General features: G+C 45.2%; 1 protein-coding gene across 1 annotated transcript in view; it reads left to right on the forward strand.

Moving 5' to 3' along the window:
* Positions 1-23478, forward strand: part of GCAT (glycine C-acetyltransferase) — a 90160-nt gene that overhangs the window by 38435 nt on the left and 28247 nt on the right. Inside the window, exons 5-6 of the mRNA XM_077452340.1 lie at positions 2191-2345; positions 17666-17748. Coding sequence (XP_077308466.1) covers positions 2191-2345; positions 17666-17748 — 238 coding nt within the window. The remainder of the gene's footprint in view (positions 1-2190; positions 2346-17665; positions 17749-23478) is intronic.

The raw sequence follows: 23478 nt of genomic DNA on the forward strand, positions 1-23478 counted from the left end.
CGGGTTACAAGATGGAGTTTCTCTCTTGGCCGCCAAACAGATTCTTTCCCTCTAGCATACCCATGTCCCCGATTCGCCAGGAGGCCCTGTTAGGGGTGGTGAGGGACTTGCTGAATCAGGGGGTGATTGTGCCAGTTCCAGAATCGGTACGCTTCAAGGGGTTCTAATCAAATCTGTTTGAGGTTTCCAAGAAGGAAGGGGTACGTCCAATATTGGACCTAAAAGCCCTAAATCACTTTGTAAAAGTGCAGAGGTTCAGAATGGAATCAGTTTGCTCAGTAGTCGCTGCACCAACACATCCTAAGAGGTGGCCCTTTATTCCCTGGACATGGCCAGGGCTATAAGGATATATTTGTCTGCCATGGATCCCCTTCGGGAGTTAGATTCTCTGTTTGTTTTGGTAGCTGGTCCGAAAAAGAGGTATGGCTCGTCGACCACCATTTCCAGGTGGATCAGACAGATGTGGTACTGGCCTACACCTTGAAGGGGCAGGTGCCCCTCTTTCCTGTCACGGCCCATTCCACCAGGGCAATTGGGGCCTTTTGAGCTTCTGACATCGAGCGTCAGTCGCTCTGGTGTGTAAGGCAGCGACTTAGTCGTCCGTTCACACTTTTACCAAATTCTACAGAGTGGATGTAAGGGCATCGTCTGATGCCTGCTTTGGCCGCAAAGTTTTGCGGGCAGCCGTGTAAGGTTGCAATTCTGAACTCCTTTTTCTGTTTAAAGAAAATACAGTTACCTCTGAGTATAATGCACTGTTGCATTGTTACCGCAAGTTCTGATGCGGTTAGATAAGGTGGTGACTCCCTTGTTAGGGAGTACTTCTAATTGTGGGTAAAGTTATTTTATGCTGTTTCCCACCCCTCGTTATGACCCTGCTTGGGGACATCCCGATGGTCAAGAATAAAGGAGCTGTGTCAGTCAGTGAACGTAAGAGAAAATTGGATTTCTGTACTCACCGTAAAATCCTTTTTCTCTGGAAGTTCACTGACTGACACAGCACCCTCCCCTCCTGTTGATTATGTTATACTGCTTGTTGACGTACTGAGGCTGCAGGAAGCAGGCTGGGGGGTGTTACTGAAGGGACCGCCCCTTGGGCGGAACTAGAATATTCAGTTTTTTGTACATGTTAGCATGTTCTGCCTAGCCCTCTCCTGAAGGTGGCATAACAACACGATGGTCAAGAATAAAGGAGCTGTGTCAGACAGTGAAAAGGATTTTACGGTGAGTACAAAAATCCTATTTTTTTATTTTTTATAACCGCTTACCTGTAAAATCTCTTTTCTTGGAGTACATAATGGGACACAGAGGTCCCTTCCCTCTTTTTTGGGATTTAAGTATATTGTTTTGCTACAAAAACTGATGTGCTCCTGGAAGGAGGAGGGGTTATATAGGGAGTAAACTTCTTGGATTGGGTGTACCAGTGTCCATCAAGTGAAGGTGGTCTAACACCCATTAAGTAATTACTTAAGGCTCTGTGTCCCATGATGTACTCCAAGAAAAGGATTTTACTGGTAAGCTCTTATAAAAATACTACTTTTGTATATTTAGGTGTTTTCCCTAGAGTCCAGCTTTTTTTATATTGAAATCCATTATTTTTGTACTATTGTAGGTTTAAAAATATTTATTTTTGGCTTATTCTTGATAAGGGGATCAAAACAGTACAAGATTCCTCTACACTTACAACCCCCATGTTTCTAGACAACAGAACCTATTGAATCTGGCTTTGATTAAAAATAATTGCGTTTATTTACAGATATATGTGCAAACTAAAGAGTACGTCAAAGCACCTCAATATGATCAACTACATTTATCTAACAGAACACCAAGGACATATGTTTTTATAGTTTTCAAATAAATTAAGAGTGAGCTTAACTAGCATATTGTTTTCCTAAAATGGTATATACCCTTTACAAGCCTAGAATTGCAAAAAAACACTGCTCATATGCACATGTCAAATACAACAAACAGAAATGACAGCCGCTTGATAATGGCACAGTGGGAGGGGTAATTCACTAGGTCTGAGGTAGGGTTATTCCTATGTGTTGTGCCATTTAGTAGGTTATGCTGATTTGATTTTAATAGATCAGTCTTCTCAAATGACTAGTTATCTGTTGTGGTTGGAGCATTGTAATGTTTTTTTGTTTACAATTAATTAAATGTTTGAAACTGAAAATTTTCTCTGTTCAGAAACACCGCTTGCGTCTTATAGCTACGGATGGTGTCTTCTCTATGGATGGAGATATTGCTCCTCTGAGTGGAATTTGTGACCTGGCAAAGCGCTATAATGCCCTCGTGTTTATAGATGAATGCCATGCCACCGGATTTATGGGACCAAATGGACGGTAAAACATTTTGAGACATATTCACTTTAACTGTTCAGCTGTGTTTCTTACATCTACCTGGAGTTGAGCTTTAAACTTAAAATCATTGCACAGAAGTAGAACATGTTTGTTATAAAAAATAAAATTAAAATTAAGCCCATCGTACCACTTTAAGCCTGTAGCAGGGAATATGCACATAGCCATAGCATTTGTCATTGGTCTTTCATGCCCATAATATGACTGTTTTGCTTGGGCAAAGCTCCAACCCTTTTTTTTTTTGGTAGTGGCAAAACATGTCCTCCCTTTTTCTTAAAGGACCCCTATTGGCCAGTGAGGCAGTCCATATTTCCCCCTAATTCCTACTGTATTGTAACTGTGAAGTTAAAATTCCGGATAGGCTACACTCCCACACAATGATGTATAATGAAATTTCTTAATGAAAAAACATAAAAGTACAGGACGGGTACAAGTGGGGGATGAGCAAGAACGAGGTTGACGCATTTCACATGATTTAAGTGCTTTGTCAAAATCACAAAATTGCAAGCACAATGCACTCTATTTTATATAAGGTGGATCACATGATGGTCCAGGTGTATTCAATGGAGTGATTTCAGGAATTGTTCTAGAAAGATTTCCCATTTTAAACAAACTATGTGAAGTCATATGATTAAAACAGAATATAGACAAAAATAAAATTAAGAAAAGTTCAGTACAAAATGGTTTCCATTCCAAAGAAGGAAATAACGTTCGTTCCAATAGGAGAAAAAAGACAAATGTACAACATAAATACTGTGTGACCACAGATGGTACAACAGACAATGACTGAACAAGGACAAACTAATAACTGTCATTGATTAGCGAAATATTCTCTTAAGGATGTCTAAAAAACCAACGGGGGTAACACTTAGTCATAGAAATGGGTGAAGTCCCACTGAAAACTTAAGCCCATAGGTATTCTAGTATTGAGCGGAAAATATCCAATAGTTTCATAGTTAGTAAGGTTGAATAAAGACACCAGTCCATCCAGTTCAACCTGAGTGAGTGTCTACCCCTATCCCTGCACATTGCACACTCTCATTACTCCCTACCCTCAAGGAGCCCACAATCCAAAGTCCCCATTCATTTACTAGGGCCAATTTTGGACAGAAGCCAATTAACCTACCTGCATGTCTTTGGAGTGTGGGAGGAAACCGGAGTACCCGAAGGAAACCCACGCAGGCTTCCCATTTGTACAGGATTCTAAACCTATTCGACCCCCCCCCTTCTCGGTGTTGTCACTTTTTCTATGCCCTGTATTTGCACAAGAGTAGTGTTGCTATCATGAAAGTTTTTAACTGTCAAGCCACATTAGTACCATGTTCCTTTACTATATTGTAAATGTGATAGTTCAAAGTCTTCTTCTTGTGCGCCCCACATATTGGATCTTGCATGCTTTACATGTGATCAGATAGATCACATTTCTAGTGTTGCAATTGATAAACAATTTAATTTTAAAGATCTTATTGTTGGCGGTGGACTGAAGCCGATCTCCCTTCACAAGGACAACATGGAAAAGCACCACATTTAAAGTCACCACAAAGTCGAGCCATGCCATGTCCTGTGTTGGACACCAGACCTCAAATCACTGGGCGATAAATAGTTAAAGTAGGTGCCTGGTGGGATACCGATTTAAAACCCCTTGATAAAGTCTTGGCATATATGTCCTCCTCACAGAGGATTGGGATATGACGTGCTAATATTTTTTTAATCTTCTGAAATTCAAGCCATTATGAAAAAACTGAGTATTGACAGAATCTCACTTGCGTACCCTATCACATAGGAGTGTGTCTCTAGCTGTGGTGTCTGCCTTATTAGTGGCTCTGCAAAGTGTACCCACATTGTAACCTCTTAAGAACCTCTCCCTCGTTTTATTCTACTCCCTCTGGAAATCATCTTTCTCACTCTCCGTAATCTCAAATTGTCCCAAAGGTATACCGCAAGTGACATGATTAGAATGTCCTGAGTCAGCAAGGAGCAAGGTGTTCCTGGAGTTAGGTTTCCTATATGTACTGGACATGATATAACCATCTCTAATTGAAAGTGTAACATCCATTAAAGTGCAGTTTTAGATCGTTGTCATTTAGATATAAAAGAAACGGATTCAACTCTCCCACCAACCCATGTAAAGGTTGGTGAGAGATGGTGAAAACCGAGCCCCCATGGCTGCTCGGCACCTCTGGAGATATAAACCCCCACCAAAGGCAAAGAAATTATGGGTGAGCAAATACTCCAGACATATCCAGATGTATTATTTATGAATGGAAGAATACTGATGACAATGATTTAGGAAGAATTCAACTGCTCATAGATCCAGATGGTGAGCTATGTAGGAATATAGACTGGAGATGCCACAAGTGATCCAGGTGGCAACAACCTCCCATATTAACTTGTCGGAACGCTGTTAGTGTTCCTCAGATAGCCAGGAAGGCCCCTCACAATAGGCTGCAGCTGACAATCAACCCAAAGCCCAAGAAGTTCATTGAGGGAACCTATCCCGGCCACTATAGGATGTCCCATAAGAGGGACTAAACCTTAATGTGTTTTATGGAGGTGGTGAAACACGGATTATAGGAGCCTCAGGGACTGAATTTTCACCTTCCATTTGTGTAAGCATACCTAAATGTATCCCTTTCAATTAGAGGTCGACCGATATGGGTTTTCTCTGGCCGATGCCGATATATAGAAATCATGGTGGCCGATGGCCAAAATATGATGCCGATTTTAATTTTTTATTTTTTTTTTTCTCCCTTCATCTTATAAAATCTAACAGACACCTTTCCCACTGGGGCATTTTTCAGGCCCTTTTGGGCTAAAAATAGCACCTGTAAAGTGCCTGCAAAACGGCACCCCTGCAGTCTGTGTGAAAGCCTGAGTGCTTTCACACTAGAGTCCATTCACACAGGAGCAACTTTGGATCCGACTTGAAGTCGTCCCAAGTTGCCTCAAGTCGCGCAACATGATAAAAATCAATGTAAGTGAATGAGAGCCGTCTTAATGTACACTACTGAAGTCGCTCCGACTTCAGAAAAAGTTCCTGTACTACTTCAATCCGACTTCTAGGCAACTTGTACCCATTGATTTCAATAGAAGTTGCCTCCAAGTCTGATCCCCTGTCTTAACTGAAGCAACTTTCCAGGAAGTAAAAATAGTTTTCTAGGCAAACCCCTCCCTCCCACAGAGCTGATTATTATGTGATTGGCCACTGGTAAAGTCTCCTCTCCTGGAAGCAACTTCAAGTTGCCTTGTAAGTTGCCTCAAGTCGTGCTGTGATTCATACTCAAGTCGTGTCCAAGTTGCCTCCCAAAGTCTCGCTCAAAGTCGTGTTGCCCCTGTGTGAACGGACCCTGAGGCAATGCGCTGGCAGGATGTTAAAAAAAAGTCCTGCAAGCAGCAAGTTTGGAGTGGTGTATACCCCTCCCCCACCACTCCTGCTCATTGATATTAATGGGCACCACTGCCGAAGCGCATGCAATGCGATTTGGCAGCGGTGCTTCATGGGCGCATTTAACCTCTTCCTCGGTCGCTAGCTGGGTTATATGTGCCCCACTAGCAGCCGAATAGCACAGCTAAAATGATGGTAAAGAGCCACTAAAACTAGCAGCGTTTTACCATCAACTCCTGCCTGCTCCAGTGTGAAAGCAGCCTTCATAAGTGATACAGAAAATTTCTTACATTTATTAAACAAAACAAACCTCCAATCAGTTTACTTGTATGTATGATTTATATTTAAAAAAAAAACTATATATGAAATAAAAACATATATATTAAATAAAATCATCAAAAAAATGTGCTAACTTTACTGTTTTAGTGTGGTGTTTTTTTTTTTTTTTTTTTTTTTTTTTTTTTTTATCATTAGTGTATTTTTTTCCCCAAAAATTGCACTTGAAAGACCGCTGCGCAAATGCCGTGTGACATAAAATATTGCAACAACCGCTATTTTATTCCCTAGGATCTCTGCTAAAAACATATATATAATTTTTGGGGGTTCTACGTGATTTTCTAGCAGAAAATACAGGATTTTTACTTGTAAGCAACAAGTGTCAGAAAAGATTGTCTTTAAATGATTAAACTGAGAACTTTACACACAGTTGTGTTCATTCAAGTGTAAACATTGTATCTCTTTGCTCTTTTCTTGGCAGACTGCCCAGAGAGGAAAGGAGTGGCTTCTATGAAGACTCAGGCAACTTGGATTGACTTCTATTACAGAAGTCATTTGCAAGTCGCGCTGTAGATCTAATCGGCCTTTTTATCAGCACAATTGGCCGATGCCGATTAATTAAAAAACTGCAAATATCGGTCGACCTCTACTTTCAATACAATTTCACCTAAAATCTTTTTAAACTTGTCATTGGGATTTTCACTAAGTTCACAATAGGTGTCTTTATCCAATAGTTGTTGGAGAGCTTCTGCTTTATACATAGTGGCATCTTGGATTACCACTAACCCACCCTTATCAGAGTTTTTAATTACAATGGTGGAATCATAACTAAGGGACTCGAGTGCAATTCTCTCTTCAGAAGATAGGTTATCATGACAGATATGTCCCCTATTTCCAGAGCGCAAACTTTTCCCCTAGAATTCACAGGTTAAATGTCAGACCGCAGTTTAAGGGAGGCCTCCACAAGAATTAAAATGTCTAGTGGGCCAAGAATTTAAACCTTTTTAAAGCAAAGAAATCTCTGATGCAGTTAACGATCTGATGGATAGATTCAGGGCGTTTGAGCCGTTTTTCTGTTGTCCCCTGAGATTGTAAAAACGTCTTCCTTCTCCTACCTCCCCTCCTGATTTTTGTGGGGGATTTCTTTTCACTTTTTATTCCTTTCATTCATTGACAGACACAGCTCCTTTAATTCTTGACCTTCGGGTTATAACGCCACTTCAGGAGAGGACTAGGCAGAACATGTAACACATGTAAAAACAGGAAGACTGCACAGCACCGCCCAGGGAAGCGATCCCTCTGGCTGTCACCCCTCGCACTGCTACCTGCAGCTCAGTTTTTTTTTTTTTTCTGCCTAGTCTAGGAGAAGGACCTGGCTCCCTGAGGGGGACCATTGGTCCTGGGATTTCTTAAATTTTTTTTTTTTTCTACAACTGTTGATCCTGTGATCTACTATCAACAGCCGACTGGGCTACAGGCTGGATAATCTAGATCCTTGTAGTCTCCCCAGCCTGGCCAGCTGCGTCAGCCACGACATGCCCCTTCTGCTCCATGGGCGGCCAGTGAGCTATATGCTCTGGGGCACACATATGACTGGGCTACTGCTGTCCATGTCATAGTGTGCTGTGGCCAGCAGCCCCCCCGTACTGCTCGGGTGATGGGTCTGTGGTGGAATGCGTCCAGAAATCCCGACGGGTAGGGTATGTATGGCTCTCCCTGCCTTGGCAGGATAGAGCAGCTGGGCATTCCCTGGGAGGTGGACTAGGGGGTCTCTCTCTATCTCCCTTTCCTCCTCTCTCCCTATCCCTCATTCGCCCCCCGCTGGAGCTGCTGTGTGACTGACTGGGCATGAAGTGCAGTGTATGTACCTAGGCCGGGGGGGCTCTGAGCTGTGGCAGAGCTGCACTGGCTGTTGGGGTCAGTTTTTTGTTTTTCTGCCCCTTTTTTACTGCGCTGTAAAGTGCCTGAGTAAATTTACCTCGGGAGAGGCCACGGCCATTTTCCTGTAGTCTTATGCAGTGTATGGCTGTTGGCCATTTTCTTGGTGATTTTTGTACCATGGATGGCCGGTGGCCATTTTCTTATAGCCTCAGTGCAGCACTTGGTCAGGGTGGTGAGTCCTGCGGAGGGGCCCCTCAGTCTGTGAGAAGCTAGTAGGGTGGGATTTGTGTACCTTGCCTTAAGTCCCTAAGTTGTGGCAGGTGGTTGAGGGTCAGCATGGCGCCAGAAGCTTGCGCTTCTTCCCCAGACATCCCTGCTATTGCAACCGGCTCACCTGCAGAAATGCGTTTGCTATGGATGCTTTGTTGGCGGTCCTGGGGACCTTTTTTGCAGGGTGGAGGAGGGGTAAAAAAAGTCCCCTGAGCCCCCCCCCCCCCCCCCTCTCCTGGGGAGAGCTCTGATTCAGACTCGGGTCCCACGGTGACTGTCGGCCCCTGTTCTGACGTGTCGGAGGATGCGGGCCAGGACCGTTCGGACAGTGAGAATGACTGACTGTGTCTGGGTTAACACAGGAAAAAGTAGGCGCAGTTATCACTGCGGTGCGGGGTACCCTGAAAATACAGTACGCAGCAGGAAGCTCTGCTGAAGTGGTGGTCCCTTTTGGGTCCCGCAAACCGGCCCGCACGCCTAAAGTGTTTCCGCATTTGATTTATTTTGATAAGTTCATCTACAAGGAATGGGGAAGTCTGCAGCAGGCCTGTTCAGTCCCAAGAAGAATGGCGGTACGTTACCCCTTTTGAGGAAAGTCTCCTGAAAAAATGGACGTCTCCTCCGGTCGTTGACCCCCCGGTATCCAAGTTAAATAAAGTAACCATGATTCCGGTAGAAGGGACTCCTGCCTTCAAGGATCCCGCCGACAGACGGGCCGAAGCAGTGGCCTGGTTCATATTTACGTTAGTGGGGTCAACGTTATGACCTGTGCTGGCCACGGCCTTGGTGTCGCAGATGCTTACTGAATGGGCAAAGCTGTTGCACCATTAATTGGAGAAGCAAGTCTCCTCCAGTTGTAGAGTTGGCAGACCAGTTGGTGCATGGCCTTAAGTATGTCTGTCTGTGATGCGGCCTTGGATACGGTCCCCCTGCTCTTTAGAGCATCAGTATCGGCAGTGGTGCTACGGAGCCTGATTTGGCTGAAATGCTGGTCTGCGGACCAGGCATCTAAAAAAGCGCCCCCCTTTCACTTTCTGGCGTCCCTGGTATCCAGGACGCGTACTTACATGTACTCATATGCCTCAGGCATCAGAGGTTTATGCGATTTTCAGTCAGGGAAGAGCATTATCAGTTTGTGGTTCTCCCTTTTGGCCTGGCGTCAGCACCCCGAGTCTTTACCAAAGTGTCCATTATCCCTGGCATGTCAAATTAGGGTGAGCCAGTTAGTCAGGGATTCCCTTCTCTGGTGGCTGAGATCTCCGATCCTTCGGTCCGGGAGATCATGCCTTCCTCTCAATTGGACAGTGATCACAACAGGCCCCAGCCTGACCGGTTGGGGGGGGGGGGGAGTGCTGGGAGTACAGTTGGCCCAGGGCCTTTGGTCGCAGGAAGAATCCCAACTGCCGATCGATGTGCTCGAGCTTCGGGCGATCAGACTTTGCCTCTCCACATGGTCAATGAGGCTACAAGGGTGTCCGATCAGAATCCAGTCAGACAACACCACGGCGGTGGCGTACGTCAACCATCAAGGAGGAACAAGGAGCTCAGCTGCAGCACAGGGCAGAGCGACACGTGCCGACCCTGCCGGCCATATATATCCCAGGTGTAGTAAACTGGTAGGCGGACTACCTAAGTCGTCAAATGCTGGAATCAGGGGAATGGTCGTTGCATCTGGAGTCATTCAGGCTCCTTTGCCTAAGGTGGGGCACACCAGACCTCTTGGCTCAATTGGAAGGTGCAGAGGTTTGTGTCCAGGACAAGAGACCCCTGGGCGGATGCATCAGACGCGTTGGCTCCATGGGGGTTGATTTATGCCCCCCCCCACTGAAGCTTCTACCATGTCTACTGCACAGAGTGGAGGCCGCGGGGATTCCAGGAATTCTGATTACCCCAGATTGGCCTTGAGCGTCCTTGGTACGCCGACCTAGAACGACTGGTGGCGGATGTTCCTTGGCGGCTACCGCTGCGAGAGGACCTTTTTAGCGTAAGGCCCGATGCTTCATCCTGCTTTACCGTCGCTGGTTTAAATGGCATGGCTGTTGAAAACCAGGTGCTAAAGGACCGAGGTCTGTCAGACTCGGTAATTTCCACTATGCTGAGGGCACAAAAGTCTTCTCGGAAGATTTACCATCGTACAGGGAAGGCTTACATCTCCATGTGTGAGGAGATGGGGTGGCGTCCTCACACTTATTCAGTTTCCAGGATCCTGCTGTTTTTGCAGCGAGGAGTGGATCAGGAACTTGCCTTAAGCACCATCAAGGGACAGATATCAGCCTTGGCTGTGTTTTTTCCAATGCCCCTTGGTGACTCACTCATTGGTGAGTACCTTTGTGCAAGGGGTTCGACACGTAGTCCGTCCAGTTCGTCCACTGCTACCTCTGTGGGATCTGAATCTGTTGCTATCGGTGCTTCAGAAACCGCCGTTTGAGAACATTAGGGAGATTCCCTTGTTAACACTCTCTCAGAAAGTAGTAGTCTTTCTAGTGGCTATTACATCTGGCAGGAGGGTTTCTGAGTTGGCAGCCTTGTCATGCAAGTCTCCCTACCTGGTCATCTACAAGGAAAAGGCGGTGCTATGTCCGCAGCCCTCTTTCCTTCCAAAGGTGGTTTCGGCATTCCATCTAAATGAGGACATTGTGTTACCTTCCTTATTTCCTAAGCCGACACACCCAAAAGAGGTTACCTTACATTCCCTGAACGTGGTCCGGGCTTTATGGGTGTATCTGTCTGCTACGGCTCCCTTCCGGAAGTCGGACTTTGTTTTGTCTTGGTGGCTGGTCCGAGAAAAGTTCTGGCGGTCTCGTTGTCCATCGTTTCTTGGTCATTTCATGGCTCATTCCTCCAGAGCAAATGGGACCTGCAGGGCTTTCCGACATCAAGCGTCTGTCTCCCAGGTGTGTAAGGAGGCAACTTGGTCATCCGTTCACACTTTAAATTCTACGTAGTTGACGTAAGCGCATCTTCGGATGCTTGCATTGGCTGCAAGGTTTTGCACGCGGCTGTGTAAGGTTGCGATCAGGCCCGGACTGGGACAAAAAATAAGCATTTTTTTTTACATTACACAGCACTCTGAACCTCCAGTTCTGGACCCCCTACAGTGCAGACCCCCTCACTACAGTGCAGATCCCCTCCCTACACTACAGAACCCCCTCACAATACAGAACCCCCCCCTCAATACAGAACCCCCCTCGCATTACAGAACACCCCCTACACTACAGAACCCCCCCCCTCCCCCTACAATACAGAACCTTCATACATTTCAGACTCCCTAAACGACAGAACCCCCCCCACGTTACAGACTCCCCCCCTCGTTACAGACTCCCCGCCCCCCCCCCCCCCGTTAGACTCACCCCTACACTTCAGACCCCCTAAACTAGCCTCCCCCCCCCACAATACAGACCCCAATACACTACAGAACCCCCTACACTACAGAACCCCCCCCCACATTTCATGGGATGTGTTGTTCCAGCACCTTGCACCCCTGGACCCCTTTACATTACGCGGCGCCCTGCACCTATGGACCCCTTTACATTACACAGCACTCTGAACCTCCAGTTGTGGACCCACTGCATCTTATGCAGACCCCCTCCCTACACTACAGAACCCCCTTCATTACAGACCCCCCTACGCTACAGAACCCCCTATGCTACAGAAGGCCCCCTCACATTACAGAAGGCCCCCTCACATTACAGAAGGCCCCCTCACATTACAGAAGGCCCCCTCACATTACAGAAGGCCCCCTCACATTACAGAACCCCCCTCCCCCTACAATACAGAACCCCCCTACATTACAGAACCCCTCTCCCCCCTACAATACAGAACCTTCATACATTTCAGACTCCCTAAACGACAGAACCCCCCCCCACGTTACAGACTCTCCCCCCCCCCCCCGTTACAGACTTCCCCCCCTCGTTACAGACTCACCCCTACACTTCAGACCCCCTAAACTAGACTTCCCGCCCCCCACAATACAGACCCCAATACACTACAGAACTCCCTACACTGCAGAACCCCCCCACACATTTCATGGGATGTGGGGTTCTAGCACCTTGCACCCCTTTACATTACACAGCACTCTGAACCTCCCAGTTGTGGACCCCCTGCATGTTACGCAGACCCCCCCCTATGCTACAGCTCACGCTACAGACCCCCCCTCACACTACAGACCCCCCCCCCTCACACTACAGACCCCCCCCCTCACACTACAGACCCCCCCCCCTCACACTACAGACCCCCCCCCTCACACTACAGACCCCCCCCCTCACACTACAGACCCCCCCCTCACACTACAGACCCCCCCCCTCACACTACAGACCCCCCCCCCTCACTACAGACCCCCCCCCCTCACACTACAGACCCCCCCCCCTCACACTACAGACCCCCCCCCTCACACTACAGACCCCCCCCCTCACACTACAGACCCCCCCCCTCACACTACAGAACCCCCCCTCACACTACAGAACCCCCCCCCCCTACACTACAGACCCCCCCTACATTTCAGGCCGCCTAAACTAAAGAACCCCCCCCTACATTAGACCTCCCCCCCCTACATTAGACTCTTCCCCCCCCCTACGTTAGACTCTCCCCCCTACATTAGACTCCCCCCCCCCCCCCCCCTACATTAGACTCCCCCCCCCCCCCCCCCCTACATTAGACTCCCCCCCCCCCCCCCCACATTAGACTCTTCCCCCCCCCCCCTACATTAGACTCTTCCCCCCCCCCTACATTAGACTCTTCCCCCCCCCCTACATTAGACTCTTCCCCCCCCTACATTAGACTCTTCCCCCCCCCCTACATTAGACTCTTCCCCCCCCTACATTAGACTCTTCCCCCCCCCCTACATTAGACTCTTCCCCCCCCTACATTAGACTCTTCCCCCCCCTACATTAGACTCTTCCCCCCCCCCTACATTAGACTCTTCCCCCCCCCCCTACATTACAGACTCTCCCCCCCCCACATTAGACTCTCTCCCCCCCCCCTAAATTACAGACTCTCTCCCCCCCCCTACATTACAGACTCCCCTCCCTACATTTTAGACTCCCCCCCCCTACATTACAGACTCCCCCCATACATTTCAGACCCCCTAAGCTACAGAACATTACACGGCGCCCTGCACCTATGGACCCCTTTACATTACACAGCACCCTGAACCTCCAGTTCTGGACCCCCTGCATGTTACACAGACCCCCCCTACAGTGCATACCCCCTCCCTACACTACAGAACCCCCCCTTCATTACAGATCCCCCTACGATACAGAACCCCTGCTTAATTACAGACCCCCTACACTACAATACAGACCCCCCCCCCTTACATTTCAGACCTCCCCTTCAGACCCATAATGTACCTGAGTCTCAGGTCCTGAGATCAGCACAGGACTGCATGTCGAGTCCCCTCCCCCTGTGTAGACATAAAGGAGGAGGGGTAGGGGGAGACAGCTTTACTCTGCTCGGCTGTGTGAGACAGCCGAACCGAGACTGATCAGACACTTCCACCGTGCCAGAGAGAAGGGGAATCGTTGCGGGTTCCGCCCCCCCCCCCATGTGCCTACGTGTGTCACTCGAGTGCGGCTCCGAGGCTAGCACGCACCCACCCCCCACTGCAAAGAGCAACTACAGCTCTCAAAGAGCCTGTCACTGGTGGCCCGCCCCCCACTTCGTACACCACTGGCGGAACATCAGTGTTAGTACACCGGTCCTGCATGTCAGAACCCGCGGCCGACTCTGCATGTCCCAGACACGCGGCTCCCGGCCCACCGAGCAAATGCCCGGTCTGCCCTATGGCCAGTCCGGGCCTGGTTGCAATTACACTTTCATTTAAGTTACAAGGTTGTTGTGAACGCATCTTCGGATGCATACGTTGGCCGCAGGTTTTGCTGGCGGCCGTTTAAGTTAGCAATTCCTCTGTAGAGGAGTTCCTCTTTGTTGTGGGTGAAGTTATGGTTTTTTTCCACCCCTCATTTGACACTGCTTGGGGACATCCCTAAGGTTAAGAATTAAAGGAGCTGTGTTTGTCAATGAAAGAAAGAAAATGTTGTTGTTTTTTTTTGTACTCGCCGTACAATCCTTTTCTCTGAAGTTCATTGACGGACACGGCACCCACCCCTCTTATTTATGTTTGTACTGCTTTTTGACGAATTGAGCTGCAGGAAGCAGGGTGAGGGGTTATAGCCAGAGGGACCGCCCCCTGGGCGGGGCTGTGCATTCTTGCTGTTTTTACATGTTACATGTTCTGCCTAGTCCTCTCCTGAAGTGGCGTGATAACCCTAAGGTCAAGAATTAAAGGAGCTGTGCCCGTCCAATGAACCTTTTAGCCCTTGTACACACGGTCAGACATTCCGACAACAAAATCCATCGGATTTTGTCTGAAACTTGTGTTGCATACACACGGTCGGACAAAGTTGTTGGAAAATCCAATCGTACGTAACGTGGCGACGTTATTTCGTTACGATGGGACTATGTTCAGGCTAGTAGCCAATAGCTTTGGTCTAGGAATTTGATCTGAGCATGCGTGGCCCAGCTCTAAAACTTTGTCCGTCAGAAACAGTCCGATGGAGTCCACACACATTCGGATTATCCGACAACACGGTCCAATCTGACATTTTCCGTCGGAATGTCCGACCATGTGTACAAGGGCTTAGAGTAAAGGTTTTTACGGTGAGTACAAAAATCCCATTTGAGGCCCATTTAAGAGCTTAAATGAGCTGGTTCTCCAATGCCCCCCCCCCCCCCCCCACAGATGAGTCGGGGGCAAAGCCGCTGATGGTAGACTCAAAGATCTCCATTTCCGTGTCAGAAACTGACATGCTTGCTTACATTGCCTGATACAGATTTTAAATCCAGATCTTTGAAAGGCATCCGAGCTCTCCTTTTTTTTTTTTTTTTTAAACTTTCAATCTCAGTATTAAAGCCAACTATGATCCTCCATGAGTTCCAGAGAACATGTCGTACATGCAGCAGTCCATGATTTCTTTAAACCTTCATTGGCAAGTTCAAAAGTCAGGAACTTCCTGATTCTTAAACTGATTCTTAAACTGATTCTTAAACTGATTCTTAAACTGATTCTTAAACTTTGTGGGACTCTCTCTAGGGACAGGTACTCTTCAGGTGTATTCTTGTCCCAAAAATATTTAATCTTTGGCCATTAGATTCTCCACTTTACAAAACAAATTTCAGAGAGCCCATCCCATCATCTACAATGGTGTGTAAACTTTGGCTGGCCCCTGATTGCAAAGGATTCTCGTGTGCCGTGCTCAAAGTTCTGCTATATCTCTCCCCCCACCATATGGGTAACTTCATCAAAAGAAGTACTCATGTATGCATATGAACTAGGATGATGTAGCCTCAAGCCAAGTACTCACCGAGCCAGCGTAGCAAGTGAAGTCCGGGTGAGCAAAAGGAAAAAACCCGCTGCTCACAGGTGAGACGGCATCGGCTGTATTCCAAAAGGTAATCCCAGGGAGGGGTGGGGTGTATGCCTTGTCGCTGCATCAGTCACGTGTGAAGTAAAAATTCCAGATAGGCTGCACTCCCACTCAACGATGTTTACACAATGATGTATAATCAAATTCTTTAATGGAAAACTATAAAAGTCCAAATTGGGGGGGAAGCCGGGAATGAGAAGGAACGAGGTTGACGCGTTTCACGCGATTTATATGCTTTGTCAAAACCACAGAGTTGGAAGCACAATACACTCTATTATATAAGGTGGATCACATGCTGGTCCAGGTGAATTTAATGGAGTGATTGCAGGAATCGTCCTAGAGAGACTTTTGCCATTTTTAAACCAACAATAATGTGAAGTCATATGATTAAAACAGAATACAGACAAGAAAAAACAAGAAAAGTTCAGTACAAAATTCAGATTAAAGAAAAAATTACATTCCAATGAAGAAAAGACCTTCCAATAGGAGAAAAAAGACATGTACACCATAAACACTGTGTGACTACAGACAATGAATGAACAAGGGCAAACTAATAACTGTCATTGACTAGTGAAATATTCTCTGGGGCAGTTTTTCAGGTGCTTTATCGCTGGAAATGGCCTCTGCTAAGCACCTGAAAACCGCCTCCCATTCATTCCAGCATGTCTTTTCACACTAAGGTGGTGCACTTACAGGATGTTTCCGAAAAGTCCTGCAAGCAGCATCTTTGGGGCGGGTTGTATTTAGCGCTCCCAAAACTCTGCCCATTGGAATGAATGGGTAGCTGTTTCAAATCGATTTGAAAGAGCGGCAAAACGGGAGAGCTAAACTCCATTTTATTACTTTTACCTACAGGTAAGCCTATAATAAGGCTTACCTGTAGGTAAAAAGAATATCTCCTAAACCTGTACAATTTAGGAGATATTCTCCTTGCAGTGAGCCGCTGACTTCAGCAGTGCATGCGCACAGGGGGTTCTCGGCTGAAAGCCCGACAGGCGCTGGACCTTGCCGGAAAGAAGTCTCCAGTGGGCAGGAGTGACTGCATCGCGTCTCCCGCCACTCACAGCGCTGAAGCTGCGATACCTGGAAGACCTGCCGAGGCAACATGTCAGCTCCCTCGGCATGGACCAGGTGAGTTACCGACGCCTCGTTCTAAGGTATTTCATAATGAGCTAGTATGCGGTGCATACTAGCTCATTATGCCTTTTTGCCTTACAGGTGTATAAAAAACGCTTTAAGGATGTCCAAATAAAGTTAAAAAAACAAACGGTGGTAACACTTAGTCATAGTAATGGGTTAAGTCCCACTCAAATTTAGGCCCATAGGTAGACTGTTATTGAGGGAAAATATCCAATAGACTTCCCATTTGCACAGGATTCTAAACCTATCTCCACCCTGTATTTGCACAAGAGTAGTGTCACCATCATGAAAGTTATTGTGCAGCGCTTTAAAACATGAGGGCAGACGCTACAGTTACAAACTGTTGGCGCTATATAAATCCTGTATAATTATAATCATAGTGATGGAGTAATAGAAAAGAGAATGATAGTGTTGGCGTTTTTGCCCTTTCAACCTGCCATTTGGGTCTGCAGCTTTTATGTTTTTGAACCTGTAAACAAACAAACAGTTTAAATACTTGTGGCCCTTTTAGATAGTAAGTGTTCTTATCTAATAGAGTAAATCTAGTAGATTGAAACATGATACCAGTAAAATCAACTCCTATTTAAATAGAAGTATCTGGCTTGAGGTCTGCGTATGTATATGTGTTTGTGTTTGGCTAGGCAAATTAATGCATAGTTAGTTGCAATTTAATTTGGGATTTCCATGTTTCTACAGCATTACTTTTCAAAATTATCCATAATTATTGTCTGAATGCTAATTACGAAATGCACTGTATGTACAGTATGCATTGCACCTCATTATGTGCTACTTGTACAAATGTGTAATTGTTGCATAAAACAATCTAAATCCCCCTGCAATATTTAGTTAACTCATAGATTTATTTTCAAGTGAAGCTATACCACAGCTTCCTGAAGATAACATATGTATTTGAGTGTCATCTCTTTTGACAGGGGCACAGATGAGCTTCTTGGAGTCATGGACCAAGTGACCATTGTGAATTCTACACTCGGCAAGGCATTGGGGGGAGCTGCAGGTCAGTTCTATGAACAATTAGTATAGCATGATGTCACTTTATTTACTTATTTATATAAATTTGTCTAGTACCTCTTTTTATATCCCTGTTTTAAATTGATCAAAAATTGTGGTTGTGTGCCTTTTTTTCTTTTTCTTATTTAATCACTTTGCGGAAATCACTGTACCTGTTGTGGTGGAGATTTGGCTATAATCAATCTCGCCTGCGCTAACGCGCCCTTTCAGTCTAATGGTATAATACATGTTACTTAACCCTTGTCTCCTGCATTTCCCCAGTAAACAGACATGACCATACTTGCGTCGTCTCAGCATAACTCCTGAGCCATGCACTGGCTCTTTTATTTACACACACAAAAGAGGTCACAAATGGGAAGTCCTGGCTCCAACAGCCAATTGCTTCCTTCACAGGATGTGTCAACACAGGATGTGACTGTCAACGCAGGATATGAGTTTATAAAACAACCAATGACTAATGACAATGACCTGCTGATGGGAGCTTATCTACAGGTGTACATCATGGCACCTCAAATATGTTGATCAGGCATACAGGGGTGACACGAGCGCACATGTGCTAAACCGATAATGTCCCCCCCCCCCCCCCCCCCCCACTGTCAGACATATCCTCACTCCAATTTCAGGAAGTTTTCCACTACCTAATGGATCTCAACCAGCGTCGGTCTGCCCCAGTCGGGTTGCGGGAGAACTAACACTGGGAGACACTATGACAATACATATTAAAATACATCTTCATAAAATTTCCACTAGAGTTCCTCCTTTTGTCATATTCTCCCATGTGTCCCTCGATTAATCTTGATTATCTTCTTACACCTGGAAATGAATCGGTCCTTACAGTCCATATCAGTCCATATGAGTCCATAAAAAGGAAAACACTTGACATGTAGACTCTGTTCTTCAGAAGGAATGACTTAGAGGAGAACATGGAGGCTAGTCGGTCTGGGATTCTCGGAGTCTTGTACTTGGGTTGGGCTTCAGGGCGTCATGATCATCTCCGACTCTGTTCACTCATCCAATCAGGCAACAGTAGCACCTCATCACGGCATATAGAAGGAATAGAAACAAAAATAACATGAGTATACCCCTACTTCCTTCAACTATGATCCGCTCCAAAATAAAAAAAAATTGAATCCCCAAAAATTCCCAGACCCTTAAAAGGACTTCAACCTTCACTAACTATAGCTCTGGCTTTGCCTTCCAGGGATCTAAACCTTATCCACATGGGCCTGAACTTTGTCTCTAGTATCTCTGATCCAGGTATAACAAACTTTTCCTGTGATTTCACAGAAACCCCCCTTTGGAGGCCAACAGATAATCATGGGCCGTCTTTTAATAAAAGAGCTATTAAATTCTATAACAAATTTTACCCTCTAGAAATGTATTGTTAAATTCTATTGACAAGTGTCTGTTTGGATTTTGCTAGTATGTCAAAACTCCTCACATCAATATGAACATCACATATAACATGTACCGCCATCATCGCTGGGGCACTAGAGCTCGGTGGAGACTCAGCCATGTGTCCTGTTTGCTTTCTTAGCTAGTTGGGAAAATACACTTTAAAAATATAAATAACAAAAAAATATAAATTAACAAAGATACTCCTCATCCTGCCATTCCTACTAGGTTACAAACTTCGCTGGAATTAGAGCAGTTAGTATTATTGGTTTGAAAATTTGTCATTATCACCACTATCACCCCCCCCCCCCCCCCCCCCAACTCCCCTCATTACAAACTGGAGGAAGACACGCAGGGTTTAGAATGGTGCAGAAAAAAAAACAATGAAACAGTGAAATAGCCTATGATACTTTTATCTTCTTATACACCTGCTTTCTATGTACATACATTTTCAGAAACTCCTTGGACCTGAAAAGATACTTATAAACAAAACGTATTACTCTATCATTCATATTTAACCTGCGAAGAATGGTAAACAGTACAAGATTTGTGTACATTGGTAAATTGTCACTGACATTCCTCACAACCAGCAATAACTAAACCCTCTGTAACCATTACTTTCACATTCTTACTAAAATACAACAAGGTTCAGGATCTCGTACCTTCAAAAGGAATGCACCTTACTGTACCCTCTGACCATATGCCTTTTCCCCAAAACTAGACTTCATGTACTGTGCAACCGTCTGACTGTGGGAAGCCTCACATTCCTTCCCTTGCACTGATTGCTAATTACCCATGGCGATTCGAATCGGCTTATCGTCTTACCCCTGCATCTAGGGAAACCATTGCACCCATTTAGGAGGGCACCGCCCGGTGTCTTGTTTTACGGTGGATTGACAGACTACTTCCACTATATCTGGTCCAGTCCCCAACTAGAAACCCTAACCGAGGTGTCAACACTATGGATTGTCGTCCCAGCACTTTTGGCACAGAACTACAAAACTATGCCAAATGTTTAGTCAACAACCACAGATCAACTCCTGAATTGTGTGTCTAACCCTCACAGTATATGCATTTCACAAGCACATTGCGCTATGCGACTGTACACTGCGTTGCCAGACTAAACTGCACAGAACACTTACACTCGCTTTCTCTACTGAACAATGTGGCTTCTCTCTGTACCTAGCTATTACAACAATTATGTGGATGCCTCCTGTTTGCTCTCTACTCAAAACTGTATTGCAGTACAAACCTTAATTAATTACATTTAAAAATCAAAATTATTTTGTCATACCTCCAAACACAAGTCAAGACCCCAAGTTCCTCCCACCAACTTCCTGTTGCACACCTGAACAGGAGGAAGGAGGGGAAGCCTTGTTTCATATTATGTCTATCAAGACATTCAAAAAAATCTATGGCTAACATCATATATACTTCAGCAATTTAAAAAACTTTTGTCCAGAAAAGGGTGGAATAAACCCCCATATTGCAAATGGGAGGGAATCCCCCTTGACTCGCATATCCCCTGGTCAGTCAAACCGCAAGTTTTGAGACCGAATAGCAACAAAAACTCCTGCAAAAAAAATGGCTCAAGGAGGTCAACCAAAGCCATTCTTTCCTACTGCAGGCTATACAATACAAACCCCAGATCTAGTGATAAAACTCAAAACCATTAAAAATAAAAACGCACACTGCTAAAAGTACAAAAACTCAGTTAAAGATAAAAGTTAAAGATAGTAAATTCAGTGCAAAGTGGAGATTTACACACGCACACACACACACGCACGCACACACACACACACAGAAAATGGACAGACGAAAGCCAGGCCACAACAAAATGGCGCCATTAACACATGAAATGTAGTTGTTAATCCCGTCAAAACAAGATTTCTTCACTAGCTACACAAACTATTCCCACAAAACTACACATTTGAGACCCCACATGAACACTTGCAAACATTTTAGGCTACATCAAGTAGGAAGCCTCAAACACAGGCTCTCCAACCAAACAACACATGTCTCTGAAAGTTGGAAGGTCAACAGATACACAGGACCAAGACAATGCTGCTTGCATGCTTGATCTTTTCATCTCAAAACAAAATAACTCCTCCATGCTATTGTCTAGAATCCTGCAAGACATGTCCCAACAATGCATGGGGGTTCCAAAAAACGCATTGTTAGCGGGATCAGTCCAGATACCTGCTAGCACCTGCGTTTTGCCCCTCTGCCCAGCCCAGCTCAGCCCACCCAAGTGCAGTATCAATCGATCACTGTCACTTGCAAAACACTAAACACATAACTGCAGCATTTGCAGAGTCAGGCCTATACCCCTGCGATCGCTAACAGTTTTTTTTTTTTTTTTTGGTAGCGTTTTATATAGTCGCTGACAGCCTAGGTGCGTTTTTACCTTTGAATCTCACTAGTGTACCACAAAATTTAGAGCCCAAAATGGCAAAGCGATGGTACACTAGTGAAGAGGCCTACACGTTTCTGAGCATGACAGATAGTGAAGAGGAAGTCGCTCATCTGTCAGATTCAGGCTCAGTGAAATAAAAAATGAATGCCCTTAGAAATCCTGAAGGCGGTGCTTGGTTTTCGGGGTCCCGTACGCGGCTAGGCTCCCAAAAAGTCCCACACATGTGATATCCCCGTACTCAGGAGAAGCAGCAAAATGTATTTTGGGGTGCAATTCCACATATAACCATGGCATGTGTGAGCAATATATCATTTAGTGACAACTTTTTGTAAACGTTTTATTTTTTATTTTTGTCATTATTTAATCACTTGGGACAAAAAAATATTCAATGGGCTCAACATGCTTCTCAGCAAATAGCTTGGGGTGTCTACTTTCCAAAATGGGGTAATTTACTGCCCTGCCATTTTAGCACCTCAAGAAATGAGATAGGCAGTCATAAATTAAAAGCTGTATAAATACCAGAAAATGTACTCTAGTTTGTAGACGCTATAACTTTTGCACAAACCAATAAATATACGCTTATTGACATTTTTTTTACTAAAGACGTGGCTGAATACATTTTGGCCTAAATGTATGACTAAAATTGAGTTTATTTGATTTTTCATATGACAAAAAGTATAAAATATATTTTTTTTCAAAATTTTCGGTCTTTTTCCATTTATATCATAAAAAATAAAAATCGCAGAGGCAATCAAATGCCATCAAAAGAAAGCTCTATTTGTGGGTTGAAAAGGACGCAAATTTCATTTGGGTACAACATTGCATGACCGCGCAATTACCAGTTAAAGCAGTGCAGTGCGAAATTGTAAAAAGACCTCTGGTCCTTAGGCTGACAATTGGTCCGGGGCTTAAGTGGTTAATGTGACCTATAAACTGTCCAACTTGCATGAAAAAAAAAAAGTAAAAATAAAACGCTAAAATAATGTGATTGCATAAGTGTTGCACACCCTCTTATAACTGGGGATGTAGTTCAGAGTTCAGCAATCGCATTCCAACGCATGTTAAACAGCAGTCAGTACACGCCTACCATCAAGTAACCCCTGCACGCCTAAACTTTTTCCTGACACTTGTTACTTACACGGTAAAATCTGTATTTTTTGCTAGAAAATGACTTGGAACCCCCAAACCACTTTATTTTATATTTTGTTATTTTAGCAGAGACCCTAGGGCAGTGATGGCAAACCTTTTTGAGCCCGAGTGCTCAAACCCCAACACAAAACAAACTTATTTCTTTCAAAGTGCCAACACAGAATTAAACCTACCAGTGGCTCTGGGGGTTCAGATAGGTCCCATGACCCATAAATATGGAGCGTATGCTGATGATTTTTTGTTCAATAGCCCCGTATCTCCCTGCCTAATCTGATGTCGGCCCTCTCTACCTACCAAAAACTCTCCAACATTAAAATTAACTTTTCTAAATCGGAAGTTCTAAACATTAATCTCCCTAGACGAGAAGCAGATCTAATGCGGCCCCTCTTTCCTTTTAAATGGGTTCAGCGCAGTATGAAATACCTAGGAATCTACCTTACACCAAATATTCACTCCCTTTTCCGATATAACTACCTCCCACTACTGAACAATATCTGGGAAGACCTGAGAAAATGGAAGAACCTCTCACACTCCTGGCTAGGGAGGGTTAACATAATTAAAATGAACATATTGCCCAGAGTCTTGTTCCTATTCCAAATGATCCCCATGGGGGTACCCATAGGTTTTTTGCAACGTTACAGACCATGATCTCCCACTATGTTTGGAGGAACAGTCATCCCAGAGTATCCAGGGACATCTTATATCGTGCCAAAGCTGCTGGGGGCCTGGCCCTACCAAACTTTAGGATGTATTATC

The sequence above is a fragment of the Lithobates pipiens genome, unplaced genomic scaffold (assembly GCF_037356315.1).
Source record: "Lithobates pipiens isolate NorthernLeopardFrog02 unplaced genomic scaffold, aLitPip1_a1.2 Scaffold_23, whole genome shotgun sequence".
NCBI lineage: Eukaryota > Metazoa > Chordata > Amphibia > Anura > Ranidae > Lithobates > Lithobates pipiens.